Source organism: Hylobates moloch, unplaced genomic scaffold, assembly GCF_009828535.3.
Source record: "Hylobates moloch isolate HMO894 unplaced genomic scaffold, HMol_V3 SCAFFOLD_5, whole genome shotgun sequence".
Taxonomy (NCBI): Eukaryota; Metazoa; Chordata; class Mammalia; order Primates; family Hylobatidae; genus Hylobates; species Hylobates moloch.
Genome location: NW_026652280.1, coordinates 907885 through 930752, shown reverse-complemented (window position 1 = coordinate 930752; position 22868 = coordinate 907885). Strand labels below are relative to the sequence as shown.

Below are 22868 nucleotides of genomic sequence, written 5' to 3'. Positions count from 1 at the left end.
CTAGTGGCATGAGCCCTCAGAGAAGGACAGAAGCTTGGTGGGCAGAGCCTCTGAGTGCAGAGGGTGTCAGCTCAAGTGCTGAAGGCATGGGGTGGAAGGAACCTTGAAGACCACTGGCTTCTTTTGGTCCAAAAAGAGTGACTGTGATTCTTAATGACTGCTTATTCCTCTAGACTAGCTGTTTAGTAGTCTCATTCTTTTCCCCTCTGTGGCTGCGTTTTCTCATGTTGGTAAGTTCCTTATTTGAATATTATTTCAGAATGTAGCTGTCATTGCCTGACTCCAGTATTTATTTGCAAGAATCAGCTAGAATTAATGACAGAGCACAAGTGGGTTATTAATAGTATTGCTTTGGGGTTTACAGAAGTAGGCACTAATGCATGAGGCGTGCTGTATTTTTTAATTCATTTTATCGTGTGTGCCTATTGAAGCAAGACTAATTGTGGTGTTTTGTCAATATATTTGTAAGGAGCAAATCATTGTCAGTGACATAAAGCCTTCACTCTGTGACCTTCAGGACCAATAGAGAATAAATACTACGTAGCCTGTCTGTGAATATTGATTAGCAGCTTTTTCAGATGATCAAATTGCATCTTATGTTAATAATTCCATTAAAATATAAAGATGATTATAATAATCACAATCAAAAATGAAATCTCAGTCATTAAATTATGATGTATAAAGTGCATGGTAAGAAAATGTATATTTACAGTGTAGTGGGTAGCTGCCTATGTGAATTGCTAATATGGCAAAGGAAATTTCTCCCTAGCTTTTAAGAATAGTAGCACAGAAATTTCTGAATAATGGAATTATAGAGAATTATTAATGATAAAAATTGGCCCGTATTTTATATTCTCTCATATGATATTACTCCTGGCTATGCTACTCTTGGGTCCGTTTCCCAGAGTGGTTATTTAGCATGGCGAAGTGCAAGTGTGTAAACAAATTGCCTGTGGCAGAGATTACTTAACTGTGTCGCTAAGCAGCCTGTGCATGGGATTCAGCTCAGGTTCCCACTTACATATATTTTTTGCATTCACATCTTAGTTATTTTTTGCCTTTGAATTGTCAAGAATCACATTATTAGAAATTTCTAACAGCTCAGTATCAGAGAACTAGTCATTTGAAATGTACTAAGCCTTTACATTCTGGTCTTTCTGCATTTCAGAGAAAATGGGGGGGATTACTTCCTATCATAATGTCAGGCAGCAGTTAATTCCATATTAATATAGAAGCACACGAGGGGTACTTGATAAACTACTCTGCCAGTTTTTTATTAAATACGGACACAATCACTTTGAAAGAGAAAATCAAGTGATGGCATTGGAAACACGATTATTAGAGAGCTCCTGACTGAATAAAGAAAAATCTAAATGACGAATGTCCGGTAGTACAGGTGGAGATTGCGTTCTGTCGTTGCCTGTACCATTCCTGATAGCATCCAAAGAAAACAGGGAAAAAGGTCCACTGCAACCTTCCACCCGTCACCTGAATGTGAGGGCTGCAGCCATGTGTCACCTGCTGCTGTGCAGACAGATTCTGAGCCCCACACCTGAGAATTTCCATCCACCCCTCAGCAGCCTTCTTCCCATGTCTGTCCTGTTGGCAGCTAACACATTTAGTATACAGTCTGACCAAAGACCGCAAATAATGACCTCAAAGAAGCTGTGGCAAAGAGGGCAGAGATCAAAGTGGTCTCCGTGGGAAACAGGGAGTAGCTCTTGCAGGGATCCACCTCCCAAATGTGGTCAGCAGTAGCAGTGACCTCAGGACAGCAGCCCCACCACAGCGCAGCCAACATGTCAGAGAGCACCTGGTACCCTCACCAGATGCCATGTGCATCAAGAGAAAGAAATGAACATATGTTAACTTGGCATCAAACTAAAAACTCAGTAAGAAGAAGAACAATACCAAAGGAAAGTGGGAGGAAGAAAAAGTAAAGGAAAACATAAAAGTAATGATTGAGTAAGCAATAATTCAAAAGCTGATTCTTTGAAAGGTTAAATGAAATCGGAAGATTATTGGCAAAACATAGTAAATACAAAACAGTGAATGTAAACTAAGTTCACACGTATGAAATTATCCATACGTAAGAGTGTATAATAAACAAATAGGCTTAAATGTTTATAAGAGAATATGAAACACAGCTCAAATGCTTATGTTTTCAAAGACAGTAAAATAACTGATTTCTGGAGAAATATAAATTTCAAAATTGACTCCGTATCAATCTGAGTAGACGAGAAGAGAAATTTAGAAAAATCACCCAAAATGTCTTTTGACCAGTTTTATAGGTCAGTTATTTTGAGGCACAAATAAATCACATACTATAAGAACTTTCTTGAGCAAGAAAAAGTTCGGCAATGATGTCTAAGGACACAAAAAAGCAGAAGTTCTAAAAAAACCGAATTTCTAAAACAGAAGTTCTAAAAAATTTGAATTTTCTGAAATTGAATTTCAGAGTAAAACTTATTTTTTTAAAAGACATTTATTAAGAAAATAAAGACAAATTAGGATTTCAACATGAATTTGAAAAAAATAAGAAAAAAGAAAATGAAGACAAGCCACAGACTTGTAGGAAATGTTTGCAGAATACTTACCTGATAAGTGACTAGTATGCTGAATATATAAAGAATTCTCAAAACTCAGTAATGAGAAAACATCACCTGAATTTAAACATTGGCAAAAGATTTGAACAGCTGCATCACCAAAAGAGACATGAATATTGACTGTAAAATACCATAAAAGTAGTGATTTGTGGGGTCTAATATAGAAAAAATATTAAGATACATGATGATAATAGCCAGAAGTCAAGAGGCGATTGATGTCAATGGGAGTAAATTACTGTAAGGTCCTTAGAGTACAGGTAAAGGTGCTGATTTACTTGGACTTTGATAAGTCCAGGATTATGCTGGCAACAGTGGGATGACTGCCAAAGAGCAGTAAAAGAGCATGTACCTCTCCGGGGTGGTGGAAACGTGGTCATTGTGTGGTAGAATACACACAGGGCTCCTTGCAGAAATGGCTGATTCTAGAACTAAGGCAGGAAGTACCGAGACTGAGTCTGGAGCATCTGGTACTGCCAAAAAGTAAGGAATTGCTCAAAGCCAGCAAACAGACAGAAAAAGCTGCCTGCATGGCAGGGGGTGTGTCAGAGGGACATAGAAGCCAACTGGAAAACTCCCTGTGGTGAATGCTGGAACAGCATAAGCAGCAAAGTCAGTTGTACTGGATTATAGCCCAAATATGAAACAAATATGCATGAGTCCAAACTGACATGAATAAGTAAATGGGAGAGAAAGACAGATCCCCCATGCAGGAGGATTCCTGTGCAAAAGGATCGTGTATGTAGCTACTGAACCCGCAGGTTGGGGAGCATAATTCCTCCTCCTTTAGGTGTGGACTGTACACGATGACTTCCCCCCAAAGAGCATGGTGTGAAAAGGGGAAAGGAAGAGTAACTTGATGACCTCAGTCAGGTGAGTAGGGTCAGCATCAGCAGTGAAAAGCCGTATTGCTAGATGCAGCCCCCACAGGGTGTGGTCAACAGCACCTCACCTTCATGGCCTTCCTCCCCAGCCCGACAGCCCCAGTCTACTCATGAGAAAATCATCAGACAAATCAAACTGAGCGATATTTACAAAATACCCAACCAGTACTTCTCAAAACTGTCGAGGTCATCAAAAACTAGGCAGGTTCGAGAAACTGTAGCAGCCAAAAGTAAACATGAAAACTAAATGTGACATCCTGGATGGGACCTGGGACAAGACAAGGACTTTAGGTAGGAATGAAGGACGTCCGAATCAAGTATGGATTTAAGCTTTTAAAAATGGAACCTGCTGCTTGCTCAGATTTTATTGACAACTTGAAGAAACACTATATATGCACCTTTCAGATAATTACCAAATAAAAGTTCAGGTATGTTTAAGTGCTTTGTCTTTTTTTGTGGTTATTTTACAACAGTGGTTTAGCCAGTTTCTTCTTTGTGGCATTTGGCCTTTAGTATTTATCTTGTAATTGTATGGAAGACACAGGGTCACTGCAGGATAGCACGACTTCAGATCCCACTGTAGATCACCCAGTAGTATTTCCTTTGCAGAACGAGGTGACCGTCCAGGTGGTGTGGTCTTCCTTTAACTTGTGTCCTTGTGAAATTGGAAAAATGTTAAAAATGTTAGGGAAGAAAGGTGTGTTTCTGGGCACAGGGTCATCATGACCAGCTGTGTGGTATTGTGGTGAGTGCCAGCATCTCAGCCTCCCATGTCACTCACACCTGGTTGTGCCTTCACTGGAGGCTCCTGGATGTTCTGGGACCTGCAGTGGAAGGCAGCAAGGAAGGGCTTCTCCGCTTTGCTTTCAGGCAAGCTGGAGACCCATGTCAGACACGGAAAATAAAAGTTGAGGAACAAACATTTTAGCACTGTTAAATATTGTCCCTTGTTAAAGACGTGTAAGCTGACTTTAAGAAGTGCTTCAGTAAGAAAATAAAATGCCCTTGTATATGTAGAGTGTTTGAAATGTGAGTGAATAGAGAGGGAACAGTTAACAGTTTGGGAGGGGGGCCTCTGCCTCTCCTGGCTAAGGTGAGTGAATAGAGAGGGAACAGTTAACAGTTGTGAGTGAATAAGGAGGGAATAATGTGAGTGAATAGAGGCGACGCTGAACAGTTCCGTTGGGGTCCTTGCTTTGCTAGCTTGTGCCGTCCTCGTTGTTTCCTTCCCTACCTCTCCACTTAACAAGTCTTGTGGCTGGAATCACTGTCCTCAGTGTCTCTCCCACGTTGATAGCACAAAAAGATTTAAGGAAACCGGCCTAAAGAATATCTGTACCGTATTTCCATTTCATTTATTGCCAGAATTTAGTTTCGATTTCCTCGGGATTAAACTGATTGTAGAGGTGATGCATGTATGTGATTCTCCATGTAAATAAATCTAAAATGAAGTCCTGAAGCAAATATTGCCATGATTTCTGCATCTACAGAGCTTGGCTCACAGGAGTACTCTTTGATTTAATTAATTTATTATTAACCTATTTGCTTCTTTCAGGTGATTTGCATTTTATATGCAAATAAACGGTTGAGAGGCACACTAGTGACTTCAGGGAGAGAGCGACTCTCTGAACTCAGAGCCCAGATTGCTCTGCAGCAGGCGTGTGCTCACCAGGCTGTCCAGGGCCTGGAGAGACCTGACACGGAGTGCCGAGAATGTGCCCCTTTATGGTTTTGCCCGCGTCTTCAGAATTCCACTCAGCTTTCCACTTTTAAATCATTTTAAACAGGAGATTTTTTAGCTCTCGTTTATTCAAGAAATCAGTCGTTGTGCTTGTTCCTAAGTCTCCGTCAGTGAGCACAGTGCACCTCCACCTGTGTGGGGAACTGAGGTTCTGGGAGGGAAGGAGCCCAGACCTGGGAGTGTTGGTGCCCGGAACGCAGCGGAGGCGCAGTGCGAGTGCGTCCTCTGCCGGAGGAAGCGGAGGGGCACACAGCAGTCTGATCAGGTGGTCAGCGGGGCCTTCTAGAGACCTGGGGCTGAGTCGAAGGTAAGACCGCCTGGTGGAGAGTGATGGGGAGGGCCTGGCTGCAGGCAGCCGGCACTCCACACACACCAGGGGCGTGAGAGCCCCCAGGGCCAGGCCAGGGGGACAGTCAGAGAATGTGTCTCTAACAAATGTATTTGACACTGGGCTAGCTGCCGTCAGTCTCCATAACTGTCTGTTGTTGGAAGATAAACCCCAGTCTTGCTAGGACAGCTTGATTCTGAAGTCGGGAGTTGTAATCACAGGTTGTCTTTACTGGATCTGCATGTGGACCATCTGGTTGGCTGGCCATGCAGAACTCCCACCACCCGGCCCTCATTGCTTGAAGAACCCTATCCCACTTCCTCGGGATGCTGTGGGTTTTACACTGGGAGGGAGCTTACATACTAGGAAACCTCGGGGTGCTGTGGGTTTTATACTGGGAGGGAGCTTGCACACTAGGAAACCTCAGGATGCTGTGGGTTTTACGTTGGGAGGGAGCTTACACACTAGGAAACTTCGGGGTGCTCTGGGTTTTACGTTGTGAGGGAGCTTACACACTAGGAAACCTCGGAGTGCTGTGGGTTTTACATTGGGAGGGAGTTTACATACTTTACGAAAGTGTGTATATTTTAATCTCTCAAACATCTTTAGGAAGGTAATAGACTCAAACTTATCAATCCTTTGCAATTTTCTTTAAATTTCTACATCTACTGTCCCTAGATGTAAGTTATTTCTAAGAGCCTTCTAAAAAGAACACCATGACTATATTTCAGATATACCAAGAGAATTCGCTAGGCTGCCTTCACCTAGTCAGATCCCCACACTTACCTGCTGCAGAGCTGCAGAGCATGAAATAAAATGAAAGCTCAAAACCAAAACCGGAGAATCTGCCATGTCCATGGGAACCAGCAGTTCCTTTGATGTATCTTCAATAAGGAGGACCAGGTCTGCGTGAAGTACTGAGTACTTAGGTGTGAATTCAGGAGCAAAGATTCTGAAAGTACTGCATATCCTCACTGAAATTATTCAGGAGCAAAGATTCTGAAAGTACTGCATATCCTCACTGAAATTATTCTATGATATCCTCATGAATTTTAGAGCAAAGTTCTGAAATATGATATCCTCAGAAATTTTTTTTTGTATTTTTCATCCACTTTTTTTGAGGCAGAGTCTTGCTCTGTTGCCCAGGCTGGAGTGCAGTGGCACGATCTCAGCTCACTGCAACCTCCGCCTCCCGGGTTCCAGCGATTCTCCTGCCTCAGCCCCTCAAATAGCTGGGATTACAGGCATGTGCCCACCACTCCTGGCTATGTTTAATTTTATATTATCAAAATTCTGTCCAACAATAGGCAAGTTACATTAGAACAGTAACTAAAGCATCTGTCATGAAAAATTTGGATATTCTTTTTTTCTGGTTGGCATTATATAGAGTTAATCCTCAAGATAATTGCAAATTAAAAACAATTGGATGGAATGCTGGGCTAGGTATAAGAAGCTAAACTGATTTTTGTTATAAGCTGCTCTTTGCTCAACTGGATTGTGAAACCAAGCACAAACTAAATAATAAACAGATGTGAGTCACCAAATATAGAAAGCTCAGTCCTGACTGCAGTGGGGCACCAATGAGATGACAGGGTGTTCACGGAAAGATGCAACTTACAGGTCAAAATGTAATCGTAACCTTTCACTGTGTAAATTGGAAATTAGCCTTGGGAGTGTTGGCATCATTTACAGCTTGTGGAGAAGAAGTTTTGTTGGAGGAAGCAATAGTAGAGCTACACCCTCACTTCCCACTGGAGATGGTGATGCACAGGTGCCACCTCCCTCCCCTTCGATGGCTCATAGTCCCTGCTGACCCTCGTGTGCCTTTTTTGGTAATGCGGAGCGTATCGCTGATGCCCTGAATTACAGGACTGCATCATCCCTAGCACAATTTTAGACTCTCAGTGTCCTTAGCGACATGCAGGAAAGCCCCGTGGGTGACACGCTATTGAACGTTTAACACAGGCATGGGATTCCAGAGTTGTAGCGTCCATAGAACGGCAGTGCTGTCCAGCCTCTAACCCAGCATCAGAATTGCGACAGCGAGTGTTGACATCTGCCACCATTGCTGCACAGCACACCATCCCAAGTGTGGGGCACAGAACCATTCCAACATTCTCCCGGCTGCACCCTCGGGGCACAGTCAGGCAGCTCCCATCAGTAGGAGAGGGTTCCGACCCAGATTCCACCCCGGATTCCACCCCAGGCAGGGGCAGTGGGGCCAAGTGGCTTCAGCCCTGGTCACACCAGCACTTCCTCAGTGAGTATGTCCTTTACTGATTTCTAACAAAGCATGAAAGTTACAAACAAAGGATTTCCAGACAGCACTTTCTCACAGTATTTGGCACACATTAAGCACTAAACTTGCTCCTATTTGTGTAATTTATCTTCTTACTAAGATACTTAAGCAAAACAGACCAAAGTCAAAATTTGCTAATTTCATTTATTTTCAGCAAAAGGAAGACATATCAATCATGTTTGAGAGTGGGAAGCTTCAGGTGTATAAAGGTCAAATTCTAGGTGCTTCCCAGAGCAGAATGTTCTCAACACGCCGCAAAATTAAATATGGTACTTCAGACACAGTCGGACCGGCCTGAAATGTGGTAGAGACTCGGGGCCTTTGATTTAGTCTTGCTTTATGTTTTATGTCTTTTTTAAGTTTTTAAATTTTAGATTATTCTGGGTACATAATAGTACATACTTATGGGGTACATGTGATATTTCATACAAGCATACAATATGCAGTGATCACATCAGGGTAACTGGGATACCCGTCACATTGAGCGTGTATCATTGCTTCGCGTTAGTAATGTTCCGTGTATCATTGCTTCGCGTTAGTAATGTTCCGTGTATCATTGCTTCGTGTTAGTAATATTCCAGTTCCATTCTTAGTTATTGTAAAATATACAATAAATTATTGTCAATAAAGGTCACCCTGTCATGCTACTGAGCACTGGATCTTATTCCTTCTATCCGACTGTATTTTTGTACCCATTCACCAGCTCCCTTATTACCTGTATCCCTGATATCCCCGATGTCGCCGATATCCTTCCCGGACTCTGGTAACCATCATTCTAACTCTCTGTCTCCAGGAGTTCAACCTTTTTTTCTTAGCTCCCACATAAGAGTGAGAAGACCCAACGTTTGTCTTTCTGTGCCCGGCTGATTTCACTTAGCATAATGTGCCCCTGTTCCATTCACATTGTTGTAGATGAAAGGGTCTCATTCTTTAGTGATGGCTGAATAATACTCCATTGTGTGTACACCACGTTTTCTTCATCCGTGCATCCAGTGAGGGACACTGAGGCTGATTCCATAACGTGGCCACTGTGAACAGCGCTGCAGTACACATAGGGGTGCCGAGATCTCTTCAGTGTACTGATTTCCTTTCTTTGGGGGATATTCCCAGCAGTGGGATTGTGGATTATATGGTGGCTCTGTGTTTAGATTGGGGGTAACCTCCATGCTGCTCTCCAGAGGGCTGCATGAATTTACATTCCCGACAACAGTGCTCCCTTCTCCCACCTCCTCCCTCGCCAGCATTTGGATTACCGTCTTTTGGATAGAAGCCGTTTTAACTGGGGTGAGGTGATACCTCATTGTAATTTTTATTTGCAGGTCTGATGATTAAAGGATATTGAGCATGCTTTCCTACACCTGTTGGCCGTTTGTGTGTCTTCTTTTGAGAAATGTCTGTTCAGATCTTTTGCCCATATTTTAATCGAATTACTCAGTTTTTTCCAATTAAGTCTTTTGAGAATATACAATAATCTTATAGATTCTGGTTATTAATCTCTTGTCAGTGAGTAGTTTGCAAATATTTTCTCCCATTCGGTGGGTTGTCTCTTCACTTTGTCGATTGTTTTCTTTGCTGTGCAGTGGCTTTTTAGCCCGATGTGATCCTGTTTGTCCATTTTTGCTGTGGTTGCCTGTGCTTTTGAGATCTTACTCAAGAAGTCTTTGCCCAGACCAAAGTGCCCTGGAGTATGCCAGCCTGTTAGGCACATTTTCAAATTTGATTAGTGGTTTTAGATACCAAGCAGGTATTACCCATATAAGGGCGTCTTTTAATTTTTCAGTCCACCCACAGATACAGACGTCAAGCAGAAAAGGGTTGAGGTCTGACTCACTCCTGGGGTGTAGTTCTTCAGCCAGCGCTGTGGGCCGAGACCAGACCCTGCCCCACGTCCCACTACCTGGAGGACCAACAGGTGCTGACCAGATACCCAACAAATTGCACTGGCCCTTCCATGCAGGGTTAATTAATAAGAGTGAAGACTCCTTTTCCCTTAAATATGGAAATGAGTTGTCTCACTTCAGAGTGTTGCTTATAGAAAAACAGTAATTCTATACCATTAAGTCTTCTTAATTGTTGGTCTAATATGTAACATTTTGCTGTCCCTGAATTTATAAATAGTTAACTGTATGGTCTTATTTGTTTAAATGAAATTTGTATTTCTAGATGATAAATTTGGGCTGAGGAGAAATTCCAACACTGTACATAGTCATTCCTCCTTCAGAAAGCAGATTTTGAAGTGCGTTCAGCAGCTGGGGCTGTGGAGTAATCCAGTGGGGCTGGAGAGCCATGCGGGGAAAATGAAGGCCGTGGCCGAGGACAGACCCGGTCCCTGCTGGAAAAGGGAACCCACAGCCCCTGAGCCCCAGGTTCTGAGGAGGAGGAACCCCAGATGCCTGAGGACACAGGTCGTTTGTGTGACGCATTCTGTCCTCCCCAGTCTAGAGCAGGACTAGCTGGTACTATCTTTGGAAGTAGAAAACAGCGCCTCAGACCACTTCTGCTTTCTGGGATGCAGATGAAGAACTCGAGTGGAGAAAAGGTGTGTGACTCTGCCGTCTCTTACGTCTTTTCTGTAGACGTGCACGTCGGATTTTTTAACTGAAATGACTGCAAATGTAGGATAGTAGTTATAATTTCCCTCTCAGTACTGCTTTTCCAGAATCATTCTATTCCATGTATCATAAGCTCACTTTACTTTGTAAACTTCTTAAAGTATCAGAAATTTATAAAAGGTGAGTGCTGATAGATTGAGTACACATCATTTGAAACTGTAAATATGTGTGTGTTTATTATCCTAAAACAGTTGGCCTGTTTGTCTATTTAGTTCCTTAACCAGAGCCTAAAAAATGTTCGGGAAGTCACCTGAGGTCACATGATAGGGAAGGAGCGGGGGCTTTTGCACTGCGGGCCTCTCAAAAGCCAGCCTGTGGGGCTGGGTCAGTGGCAGTGGCACCTGGGCAGCCCTGAAAAGGAGGGACAGGTGCCTGTCACCTCCACGCAGCACCAGTGACACCATCGCGATCCCTGGCGTCGCTCCTGGCACTCCCCACTTGCACGCAGCATCTCGAGAGCCAGGAGAGACATGGTGTTAGGGGGTTTTCCATTATCTCTGCACACTCCCTCCCCTCACATGGTGTTAGGTGTCATCTCTGTACCCACCCTTCCCTCACATGGTGTTAGGTGTCATCTCTGCACACTCCCTGTCATCTCTGTACATCCTCCCTCACATGGTTTAGGTGTCATCTCTGTACCTCCTCCCACATGGTTTAGGTGTCATCTTGTACCCTTAGGTGTCATCTCTGTACCCTCCCTCCCCTCACATGGTGTTAGGTGTCATCTCTGTACCCTCCCTCCCCTCACATGGTGTTAGGTGTCATCTCTGCACACTCCCTCCCCGCACAGTGCCCTGCTGTGTCAAGGTCAAAGCATGAAAAGAAAAGAAAGCAGCTCTTCACCCTCAGACACTGGAAAATCATGCTGGAGGTATTCTGTGGTCAGATGTGTGGGGAATTGCTTAGAAAATCTGATTTTAAAGTGGTTCCTGGTCTGCCCTTGAGTGCATGTCTGAAGGGCTCCTGTGAGAAAGCGTGAGGATGGAGCCCTGGCATCCTCCTGGTGGTCTCTCTGTGCTGACTGTCCACCGCGTGCCCTCACACCTCATACATTTCTCGAATCCTTGTTGCAGCCTTGAGCGGTGCCTCGGCACGGCCATTCTCCAGACAAGGACCCTGGGGTTGCAGAGGTGCAGCCATTTGCCTAGGGTTTGGTCCTAACCTGAGCAGCTGGCCACAGAGCCAGAGCTCTTGAGAACTTTGCTACAGTCTCTCTAAGTGTGAACTTATCCTCACAGGAATGTTCAGGAGGCCCTAAGATTGACTTAATATCCTGCGCACTAGACAAAATATAAAATGTTCCTGAAGTGACTTGAGTTCTCAGAACCCAAGACATTAAAACTGTTTGGCCGAGAGTGAGGTGGAGGTTAAAACTGAAGGCAAGGACGTGCTCATCGGAAGAAGGGGGTGAGAATGAGGTTGTGGTTTCAGAGGAGGCTTCGCTCAGGCTGGGAGGGGCTTCAGCACTGTGGGTGGCAGCAGGCCTGCAGAACAGAGAAGAGACCCTGAGGGAAGCGGCTCTGTTAGTGGGCTGCCCTGCAGTGGTGTGGGACATTGCAGACAGCGTGCTCTCCGTGGTTACCGTGCTCTCTGTGGTTAGCATGTTCTCCGTAGTTACCGTGTTCTCCGTGGTTACTGTGCTCTCCGTGGTTACCGTGCTCTCTGTGGCTAGCATGCTCTCCGTGGTTACCGTGTTCTCCGTGGTTACCGTGTTCTCCGTGGTTACCGTGTTCTCTGTGGTTAGCGTGCTCTCCGTGGTTACCGTGCTCTCCGTGGTTAGCGTGCGCTCCGTGGTTAGCGTGCTCTCCGTGGTTACCGTGCTCTCCGTGGTTAGCGTGCGCTCCGTGGTTAGCGTGCGCTCCGTGGTTACCGTGCGCTCCGTGGTTAGCGTGCTCTCCGTGGTTAGCGTGCGCTCCGTGGTTAGTGTGCCTTTAGCTGCATAATAGGATTGGTATACCCTATTTATCTGATTAATGTCTGGTAGGGAGGTTGCTTTTAAAGACAGACTTTTATCAAAAAACATACTTTTTGTCATAAAATACTGTTCACAAATTATTAACTGTAAAAATTGCTCTTCCACTTGTGATTGTTAAATTTTGATAAGTCAATAAATAATTATCAGTAAGAATACGTTCTATTTCTGAGTACCTTCCATATGCCAGGGAATCACTCATGTTATTTTGGAATAACATGAGTTAGCAATTTGGAAGTCCAGTTTTCCACTTGGCAGAAGAGGAGTGTGGCCCCAGCAGAATGAAGACCTGGCCACAGAAGTTCCGACTTCCACACTGGCTGGGGCTTAGAACCCAGGCCTGCTTTCTCCTTGTCTATTTTGTCTCCTTTAAGTTTGCAAATATTACATGTGGACACATTAATAGGTTAATTAGTCACCAATTTATCTCTTATTTTAGAAAAATAATTATTATAAACATGAGATTCAGACTATTTCCCCTTTCATGGTGTCCATGGAACTGGGAAGGGAGAAACCTTGAAAAGTCGTATAACTTGCTCCCTGCCCCCAGACTGATAGGGTGAGCTGCGTTCTCAATTTTAAAACCATCTGGCTCTAGGGAGCAATTAACACAAATTGTAAAGAAAGTCTTTATGATCCATCATGGTCTTTATTTTAAAGAATAATACTAAGTGACTTTTGTGATATTGCTTGGGATTTCTCTAGAACGATATTATTCAAATGTATATACTTGGCCGGGCGCAGTGGCTCACGCTTGTAATCCCAGCCCTTTGGGAGGCTGAGTCAGGCGGATCACGAGGTCAGGAGATCGAGACCACGGTGAAACTCCGTCTCTACTAAAAAAAAAAAAAATACAAAATATTAGCCGGGCGTGGTGGCAGGCGCCTGTAGTCCCAGCTACTCGGAGAGGCTGAGGCAGGAGAATGGCTTGAACCTGGGAGGCGGAGCTTGCAGTGAGCCGAGATTGCACCACTGCACTCCCGCCTGGGCGACAGAGCGAGACTCTGTCTCAAAAAAAAAAAAAAAAAAAAAGTATATACTTAACCATGAAAACAAAAAGTTGTGAGCACCTAAGTTCTTCTGCAGCTGTCTCATGTTGGCAAGCTTTCTGAGCACTGCCGTGCTGGCTTGCCTGCGTGCGGCTTTCCTGAGGCAGCGGTGGCCTCAGGTGTTGCTGGTCTCCCGTAGGTCGCTCTGGTGCAGTGGACAGAGAGTGTGGGCCTCACGCTGGTCAGCAGGGACCTCACCTCCATGCAGCTGAAGACCCCCAGCGGCCAGGTCCTCAGCTTCTGCATCCTGCAGCTGTTCCCCTTCACCTCTGAGAGCAAGCGGATGGGCGTCATCGTCAGGGTGAGGCTGCGGCGAGGGTGCCACGCGATGGCTTTAGACATTTTGTTTTCACGCCTTTTAGACACAGATTTTCCCCAAAGAAAGTTAAACATTTACGTAAGTGCTTTATGCTGTTACAGTTTTGTTTGTTTTTTTTTTAATGAAATCTAAGCTAATAATCTATATCTGGGAAGCTACTGTGTCTCTAGTGAGATAAAATAACTCTCCTAAGTCAACCTAGCCGGAATCAATAATGTGGGATTTATTAATTTTTGAAATCAACAACTAAAGCTGTTTTGATTTCAACAAAAATAACATGCCAAAAAGTTTGACTTTTGAACACTGATTTATGAACATAAAGTTGCCAAAACATACCTTAATTATTTTAGTAGACACCAAAATCGTATCTTGGAAGTTGACTAAACAATGAAGCCTTAAATCCAACTGTAAAAGTTTAAGAGAATGAATGCAACTCAAATCATATTTATTAACACTTTCAGACCTTCAGCCTAGCATCTCAGGATGCACAGTTACATTCTCAGTCCTGATTGCACTAGTGCTGAAGAGCGGGCCTAGCCCTCCACATAGAAACACGTGTGAGTAGCTTAACACACAGGGACACATTCATAGGAATTGCTTTTTCCATTGTGTGTTTTATTAGACTAGCAGTTATTTGCCCTGAGCAATGCAGCCAAAATGTGCCTCTGTTTATTTCTGTTCTGTGATAGGATGAATCCACGGCAGAAATCACATTCTACATGAAGGGCGCTGACGTGGCCATGTCCCCTATCGTGCAGTATAATGACTGGCTGGAAGAGGAGGTATGTGAATTATTCTCAACGTGGTTCACAGTGTTTCTATGAACTTCACTGAATAGATGACAGAAAAGGATATCCTTTCCCCAGCTTGTAGACACTGGTATCGCTGGATGTCAAACCAGATGCTAATGGGAACCACAGAGGTTGTCAAACACAGTATCATTTTATACTAAATTACTTTAAATGCTTACAGTTCTCAATTTCTTAAAGGAGAAAGGGTAGGAGTCCTATCTATTTAATTATAGATAGTTTACTTTTTTTTTTTTTTTTTTTGAGACAGACATGCCGTCACCCAGGCTGGAGTACAGTGGCACAAGCTTGACTCACTGCAACCTGCACCTCCCAGGTTCAAGCAATTCTGTTGCCTGAGCCTCCCAAGTAGCTGGGACTACAGGCACCCGCCACATGCCTGGCCAATTTTTTTTGTATTTTTAGTAGAGACAGGGTTTCACCTTGTTAGCCAGGATGGTCTCTATCTCCTGACCTCATGATCCACCCACCTCGGCCTCCCAAAGTGCTGGGATTACATGCATGAGCTACCACACCCAGCCAATAATTTACTTTCTATGTAAATAACAATCATGTTTGTTTTGTGTGTGAGTGCATGTCAATCTATACAAGTAGGTCCTTACAAAGAATATTTTGTTTATAATAGTGAGAAATAGAAGGCATTATCAGTCATTCACTATTCTGAAATAATACTTTATATGTAATCAAAGTTATATTTTAATGTATCTCTTTTGTAACTTAAATATTTGCAAGGAGATTTTCTTTAGAATTTTAACCTAATGCTAATTTGTGCATAAGATTCACCTAAAATTAGAACATAAGATACAAATAATAAGCAATCCCATATTTCATTAAATTCTCCTGAAATAAACAGAATTTGTATGTAGCCTCATGAGATGATTTTATCGTTAAGCTTATGTATAAATCAGTAGTTGGATTTCCAAGTAAAACGGAGACTGTCGTAATTATAGTAAACATGGCCTTTTTTCCTGTGTGCGTGTTGCTGTTGGAATTCAGAGTCTCTCCTCCCACCCTGGGACCTCAGAGATGGTCTGTCCGTGCAGCCTCCACACCCCAGGGTTCACAACAGTAGTGGCAATATGGATCAATATCTCCTTCGGGGTGCTTTGGTTTAATCAGGGACATGAATAAATTAAACTCCCTGAAGACCTAGTAAAATGCCATAAAAATTACTTTTGGTCATAATGATGTGCAATTAATTGTAAAATACTTGTTTAATTTATTTAGCTTTATGAGGTCAAATCAATAAATGTCTTACAACAGACAGATAATGTCAGAATGTTTTCCACAAAGATAACTTTATTAAAAATTCTATATACATTTGTTTCCTCAACATTATGTTTTCTTTCCTCTGATAAATTGTTGTCCCTTCACCAATGTCTTTGTTGTGGTACCACTATAGTATGAAAGCCTTTCATTTTATTAAAAACGAAATGAGGCAGCAGGTTCTTCGAGCTGGAGTTCAAAGTGCATTATTCTGCTTCCATCAGGCTCCTCCAGGACTGAATTCTTGGCTGTCAAATGTTTAAAAAGCAAAACAAAACAAAAAAACATTTCAATGATCACATAACAGTAAGAAGCAGTGTTTGCAAAGCTGAGATGTGAGAATATGTGAGTCTATGAACAGACTTAAAACCGTGATGTTCTGGGTGTGGCTGGAGGTGTTGAGGTGATTGGCTTCCTTCCCTCTAAACACAAACCTCGGTTAGGCCCGGGACATTGTATTGTAAAGGAAACAAGTACAGGTGACCCTTGAACAACACAAGGGTCAGGGACCTATCACTTCTGACTCCCCAACACGTAACTACTGATAGCCTCCTGTTGACCGAAGCCGTACCAATAACACGGATAGATCGATTAACACGTTGTGTATGTTATGTGAATTATATTCTGCATTGTTACAAGACAGTAACTTAGAGCAAAGAAAGTGTTACTAAGAAAATCATGGGCCGGGCGCGGTGGCTCATGCCTGTAATCTCAGCACTTTGGGAGGCCAAGGCGGGCGGATCACGAGGTCAGAAGATCGAGACCATCCTGGCTAACATGGTGAAACCCCGTCTCTACTAAAAATACAAAAAATTAGCCAGGCGTGGTGGCGGACGCCTGTAGTCCCAGCTGCTGGGGAGGCTGAGGCAGGAGAATGGCGTGAACCCGAGAGGTGGAGCTTGCAGTGAGCCAAGATTGCACCACTGCACTCCAGCCTGGGGGACAGAGTGAGACTCCGTCTCAAAAAAAAAATGAAAAGAAAAGAAGGGAAGGGAAGAAGGGAAGAAAGAAGGGAAGAAGGGAAGGGAAGGGAAGGGAAATCATGAGGAGAAAATGTATCTACTCGTCAGTAAGTGGGAGTGGGCCATCGTGAAGACCTTCTGACCTTCTTCCTCATGGTCTTCATGGTGAGGAGGAGGAGGGGTTGGTCTTGCTCTCTCAAGAGGGCAGAGGCAGAACAGGTGGAGGAGGTGGAAGCGGAGGCAGGAGGGGCAGGCTCACTCCGCATAAGCTTTACTGAAAAAATCTGCGTAAAAGTGGACCCACGTTGTTCAACCCATGTTGTTTAAGGGCCATCTGTAGCTAAAATTGGGAATGACAGGAGGTATAATGGATGACAGCCTTGCCTTTGTAATTCACAGTAATTGTCACTTCTTTTGTCTCCTGTAACACATGACTATAGAGGTCACTATTCCGATTCCTAAACAGGAGACGGGAAGAGACACAGCTGTTGGATGCGTGAAGAGGGGTGCTAGACCCACACCTCTCCTCCAGCCCTTCCTGCCATCCCTGCAGCTTCCAAACCAACGTCAAATACAATCAACTGGATGAATTAAAAAGAAATTGCAAAAAATATGAAGAGTTCAATAATGTTTATTTGCCTACAGATTAACCTTGATCAGCAGATACAGTACACTGGCTTCATTAGAGTGGGGCCTCCCGCGTGGAGGGCTGCCTGTTGCCCAGGAGAGATGATGAGTGGTGACAGGGTCTCTGCATGAGCCTGGGGGGGCCGTGATGTGCATGCGTGCACCATGATGTGTTTCCAACCATGCGGCTGTGCCCGGGTGGCTTCTCAGCACTTTTCCTGGGCAGCGCTGAGAAAGGTCAGATGCCCAAAGTCCCAGCTCTCTGGGCCACAACTGCCATCTGTGGCTTTCTGTTGCTGTCTGAGGAGTTGGCCTCTTCACTGCACATCCACCCCAAGGGCTGGCGGAGCCTTCCTTAGGGGCACTGTCACGTCCCTCCCCCTGCCGTGCGGACTGTCAGTGTTCAGCTTAACATTGCACAAACCAGGTTTACTAGTATTTGATCTTCTTTTCCGTAAACAAATGTAGCTAATTAACTTGTTTAGGATATCCTTGCTTAAGTGTCTGCATTATCAACGTTCACATTTTTAACGTTTTAAATATACATTGAAAATAATGTTTTTGATTAGTTGTTCTCTAGCTATATTGTAGAGCTCTATTCTCCTTGGAGGTTACCAAAATAGCCTCTATTTTGGTTTTATTAGTGGGAACTTACCCAAAATAGCCTCTATTGGGTTTTATTAGTGGGAACTTACAGGGCGGTCCCAGGGCTGCAGGCTGGATAGGAGGACTGCCACTGCTTGTGAAAAACGTGCAGTTTGTATAGCATTTTCACTTAGCACCCTCCCTAACAACCCTCACCTGGCAACCTTCATTTAACTCAAAACAAAAGGCCTAAAAGACCTCTCCCCTCGCCATGTGTCATGGTGGCAGGGCAGGTTTGCAGCTGCAGCACCTCTGCCGGCTCACTGTGGGCCGTAGCTAAGCTGGGAGTGTCCACCTGAGCTACAGAAAGTTCCTGGGGCTTCAGGAAGATGTGATTACCACCAGTTTCTCTGTATTATCAACCCTAATGTCAGAGACAGGAGCTTTATAAACATGGTTAAAATTTGAAAGAGTTCCTCAAATTTGAAATTTGAGAGGGAGTCAGCAACAACTGGATGGAGAGTCTTAAGCAGCAAATCTTTCAGGACCTTCCAGAGCACAGAGAAGCCCTCTCTACAGGGAGGGTTGCTGTTAAAGCATCTTAAAGTATGTTAGCCCTAATAAGTAGAAACTGCTAGGCCAGGCGCGGTGGCTCACGCCTGTAATCCTGAGGTGGGCAGATCACGAGGTCAAGAGAACAAGACCATCCTGGCCAACATGGTGAAACCCCGTCTCTACTAAAAATACAAAAAATATAGACAGGGTGGTGGTGGGCGCCTGTAGTCCCAGCTGCTGGGGAGGCTGAGGCAGGAGAATGGCATGAACCCGGGAGGCGCAGCTTGCAGTGAGTCGAGATCGTGCCACTGCACTCCAGCTTGGGTGACAGAGCGAGACTCCGTCTCAAAAAAAAAAAAAAAAAGTAGAAACTGCTAGATTCAAAAATTGATAGTTTGGACAGTTATATAGCTTAGTGTTCATTACTTTGTTTTTTTAAATGTACTTTTTACAGAACACACCACAGCTTTAAAGCTTAGGCACACGTCACCCAGCACTTAGTAATCAACTGTAGGGCCCCTGTGTGTCCCTGGAAGAGAGCCCCGCTGTCCTGAGCCCCGTCCTGGTCCACACAGCAGAGGGGGGTGGGGTTGTCTCCTGACAGCCCTGACACCCCCTGGGCTGTCCGGGAGCCCAGCACCCTGCATCCTTGCCTCTTGTCTGCATCCCCCAGATGTTGGCCCCTTGGGCAGGACCGTGTGTGCTCACAGCTAAGTCGTACACACACCTGGCCCCCAGGAGACCCACCGGTGCCCTCCCTCCCACATCTGCCCAGTCGCCCACACTGCCTTGTGCCGGGTAGGAGAGCGGGCTGGGTTTGTTTCTTCACCTTGCCCTGCAGGAACACATGCCCTCACGCATCTGTTCCTGTGGCCCCATGAGGCCTGTCCCTCTGGGTGTCCTTCACGTCACCACAACCATATGAGGGAGGAACTGTTTTCACTTTGCACACAAAGAAATGGCATAGAAAGCGCAGAGTTCCAGAACTGGCTTCTGCAGCTCTGCCAGATTCTCTCTGCTGGCTCTGTGGAAATGCAGGGTGTAGCTATTAACTATGAGCAGGCTCGTTCAAGCCTTTTAAAACCTGACCCTCGTTCATGTAAGCAATATGGCAACGTCAACCTCGTGTGGATATCGGGGTCTCCTTTTGTAAGTGCAGGTTGAACGTCCAGGACTGGGATGTGTGTCACTGGTATGAGCAATTTAACTTTGAGAGTGTTACCTCCACACAGGTTTGCTCCTGCACCACCCCTCAGCCTTGTTCCAGAGAGCCTGTTCCTTCACCCCATCACCAGCTAAAACTGTTGCACTTTTACCTATAATAGGAAAGTAATGTTTTTTATTTTGACGCCCTCCCTGACTGAACACGGTTAGCACCGTTTCATGTGCTCATTGCAGGCATTTCCATGTCTTGCTTTAACACGCACATCAGGCCCCATGACTCCTGCAGGGCTCCCCCCGCTCTGGAAGCCGGAATGTAGGGTGAGGCTCGTGAGCTCTGGGATCTGGCCATGTCCCCACCAACCCCAGCTCTCACCGCGGCCCTGCACTCCTGCCCTCCCCTCCATCACTAACTGCTCTTACTGCTCATGATTGGCTGCCCTGCGAGGCCAGTTACATGCACGTTAAAAATAGAGCAACAAGAACTTACGCAGATTCACGGAGTTAGTCCCAGAGCAACACTCTTATGAGCCCATTTCTATTAAGGAGGAAACAGGCACAGAAAAATTAGGTCCTTTGCCCAAAAACACAGAGTCTGTGGCAGAAACAGTTTTCTGGCCCAGCCACCTGGTTCTAAATCCATGGTATTACAACACGCCAGGGGGGTCCCCCTCTCCCCCAGTGCACACCAGGAGCCCTCCTTGGCACCAGGCGCTCCCCTTGCCCCGTCCCCAGCACCGCCATATGCAACCCTCCATGTGTTCTTGCTACATGCAGTCTGCTGTCCACACTCTGGAGTGGTGGTGTTTAAGGATTCAGGGTATGATTTTTTGAAAAGCCTGTGCTGCGGTAAAAAGAAGCTCTGCTAGGCACCCAGAGAGTCCAGGCGGTGTGTGCCCCAACTCCATCCAGTGTCTTCGCCTCTCGAGGGAAGGGGTCAGTAGGATTTGAGATGCCAGACAGGTCGGGAGGTTAAAAGGATGCATTGTATATAAAGGCATCCCTCTGCTGAGTTGTCTCTGGCCTTGGTGATGAAGGTGGGCACAGGACATGAGGGCAGGGCACCAGCAATCAGTGTGGCACTGTCCTGGCCCCACACACGGCCACAGGGGCTCTGCAGGGCCCACCTGTGACTCGGCCTCTCCTTTTCCAGTGCGGAAACATGGCTCGCGAAGGACTGCGGACCCTCGTGGTTGCAAAGAAGGCATTGACAGAGGAGCAGTACCAGGACTTTGAGGTGAGCCGACTCCCAGCCATCCCATCCTCCTACGACGTTTCCTTCCTTCTGCTGAAATTAGTTCTTCCTGTCTTTGTATGAAATTAGAGCTGGGATCACTGTAGTCTAGGAGTGAAGGCAGCTTTGCTCAGCAGGAGCATGGGGTGATCCTGTCTACATTTCTGTTTCCACCACTTCTCCAGCTTGCTGGGGAAGGAGGGTCACAGAAGCGAAGAAGTGCCAGTTTCCTCAGAACTGTGCTTGATAACTCCTAAATGGTCACAGTCCAGCCGAGCTGAGTACACATAGAGTATGTGCACACAGGCGCCTCCCGCTCTGTCCCCACAGCCCATGCAGTCCAGCTCTGTGGAGTACACACATGGAGCACATACACACATGTGCACACAGGCGCCTCCCCCTCTGTCCCCAGAGCCGATACACTCAAGCCAAGCTGAGCATGCACGACAGGTCCCTCAAGGTGGCCGCAGTAGTCGAGAGCCTGGAGAGGGAGATGGAACTGCTGTGCCTCACCGGTGTGGAGGACCAGCTGCAGGCAGACGTGCGGCCCACGCTGGAGATGCTGCGCAACGCCGGGATCAAGGTACTGTGGGCTCACCTCTGCTGGCGCACGCTGCTTTTGCTGAAGCAAACAGTGCTTTTCCTTGGGCATGCTGATTTGTGAAACTCCTGTGGGGTCACGGATGTGAGAGAGCTCTGTAAGCAGAGCTGCCCATGAGCTCCCCTCCTTCCTTAGGGACATCTGCAGCCAGTGTGCACACAAGTCCCCACGCCGCCCCTACTCCAGACCTTCCTCTCTACACCTCTACCCTCTCTGGATACCCTGGCCTTTCTAAAGAAGAACCCTGGTCCCAGCCCTGGCGATGTCAAACTGCCACATGCCATTTCCCAGGGATGGTTATGCACCCCCAACAGGACGCATGGAGCCAGTGCCCGTCACCCTGGCCACCGCCTGCCAGGTGTCTGCAGCCATTCCTGGGTTGGCCGGCACTCGTGCCCTTGCCCCCAGCCTGTCACAACCCTGCACCTGGCAAGGCTAGGCCACTGTGTTCTCTGTGTAACCTGGCCTCCTCCTCCAGAGGCCTGTGTGCCTCCCCTGTGAGCACTCACAGCTCCGGGTACGTGCATTGTGACGGCGCATGTTCCATGAGGACGGGAGTGCGTGAGAACGCAGGCCTCGTGGGCTTTGGCTTCATTCTCGGTTACATTGTGCCACATTTGGAATCATCTCGTGCTTCAGGGCATATTAGAGTTGAGAATATAGAATATTCAGACGTGCACTACATCCGTTCATTTTTTTGATGTTTTTGAAGAAATAATGCATCCACATTGTCACAAACTCAGAAAGCACCAAAGGACACCCAGTGGAAGCTGCTTCTCACTGCTGCCTGGCCCCTGGGCTCAGCAGCAAGAGCCTGCCCCAGAGACGCCTGGATGTGCAGGGCAGGTACAAAGCTGCTTGTCCTCCCTCTGGCTCTTCGTTCTTTCCCAGCACCTTCTCCGTAGCTGGAGGACACCCCCTCTACCTCAGCTGTGTGGCTCATGCCCCCATCCCCACCGTGCTCCCAGCAGCAGTATCCCATCTCCCAGCAGGCAGTGCCCACCTTCCCTGTACTCCCCAAGGCAGTGCCCCGTCTCATCCAGCTGTGTGGTCCTTGGCAGTTTAAATATGGTGTCTGCGAAATTTGAGTGTTTATCTTGAATGGGAGAGATTAGGCATCCTGACCATCCTTCTTGGTGGCTTCCCCCACATGCTGTGTGGCAGGGCATACGCTCCCCGCCCGCTGACCTGCTCTCTGGCTTTTTCACTTACTGATGTGTCATGTCCTCTTCCTGCACAGGGGAAATTAGCACTTGTGGTG

General features: G+C 45.9%; 1 protein-coding gene across 12 annotated transcripts in view; it reads left to right on the top strand.

Moving 5' to 3' along the window:
• Window positions 1-22868, top strand: part of ATP9B (ATPase phospholipid transporting 9B (putative)) — a 322806-nt gene that overhangs the window by 258036 nt on the left and 41902 nt on the right. For 10 of the 12 annotated variants that reach the window (XM_058438242.1, XM_058438240.1, XM_058438239.1 and 7 more), the window contains 4 exons: window positions 13628-13885; window positions 14497-14589; window positions 20926-21009; window positions 21419-21589. In XM_058438242.1, coding sequence (XP_058294225.1) covers window positions 13628-13885; window positions 14497-14589; window positions 20926-21009; window positions 21419-21589 — 606 coding nt within the window. The remainder of the gene's footprint in view (window positions 1-13627; window positions 13886-14496; window positions 14590-20925; window positions 21010-21418; window positions 21590-22868) is intronic. The other 2 variants (XM_032152031.2, XM_032152030.2) reach the window with 1 other exon arrangement.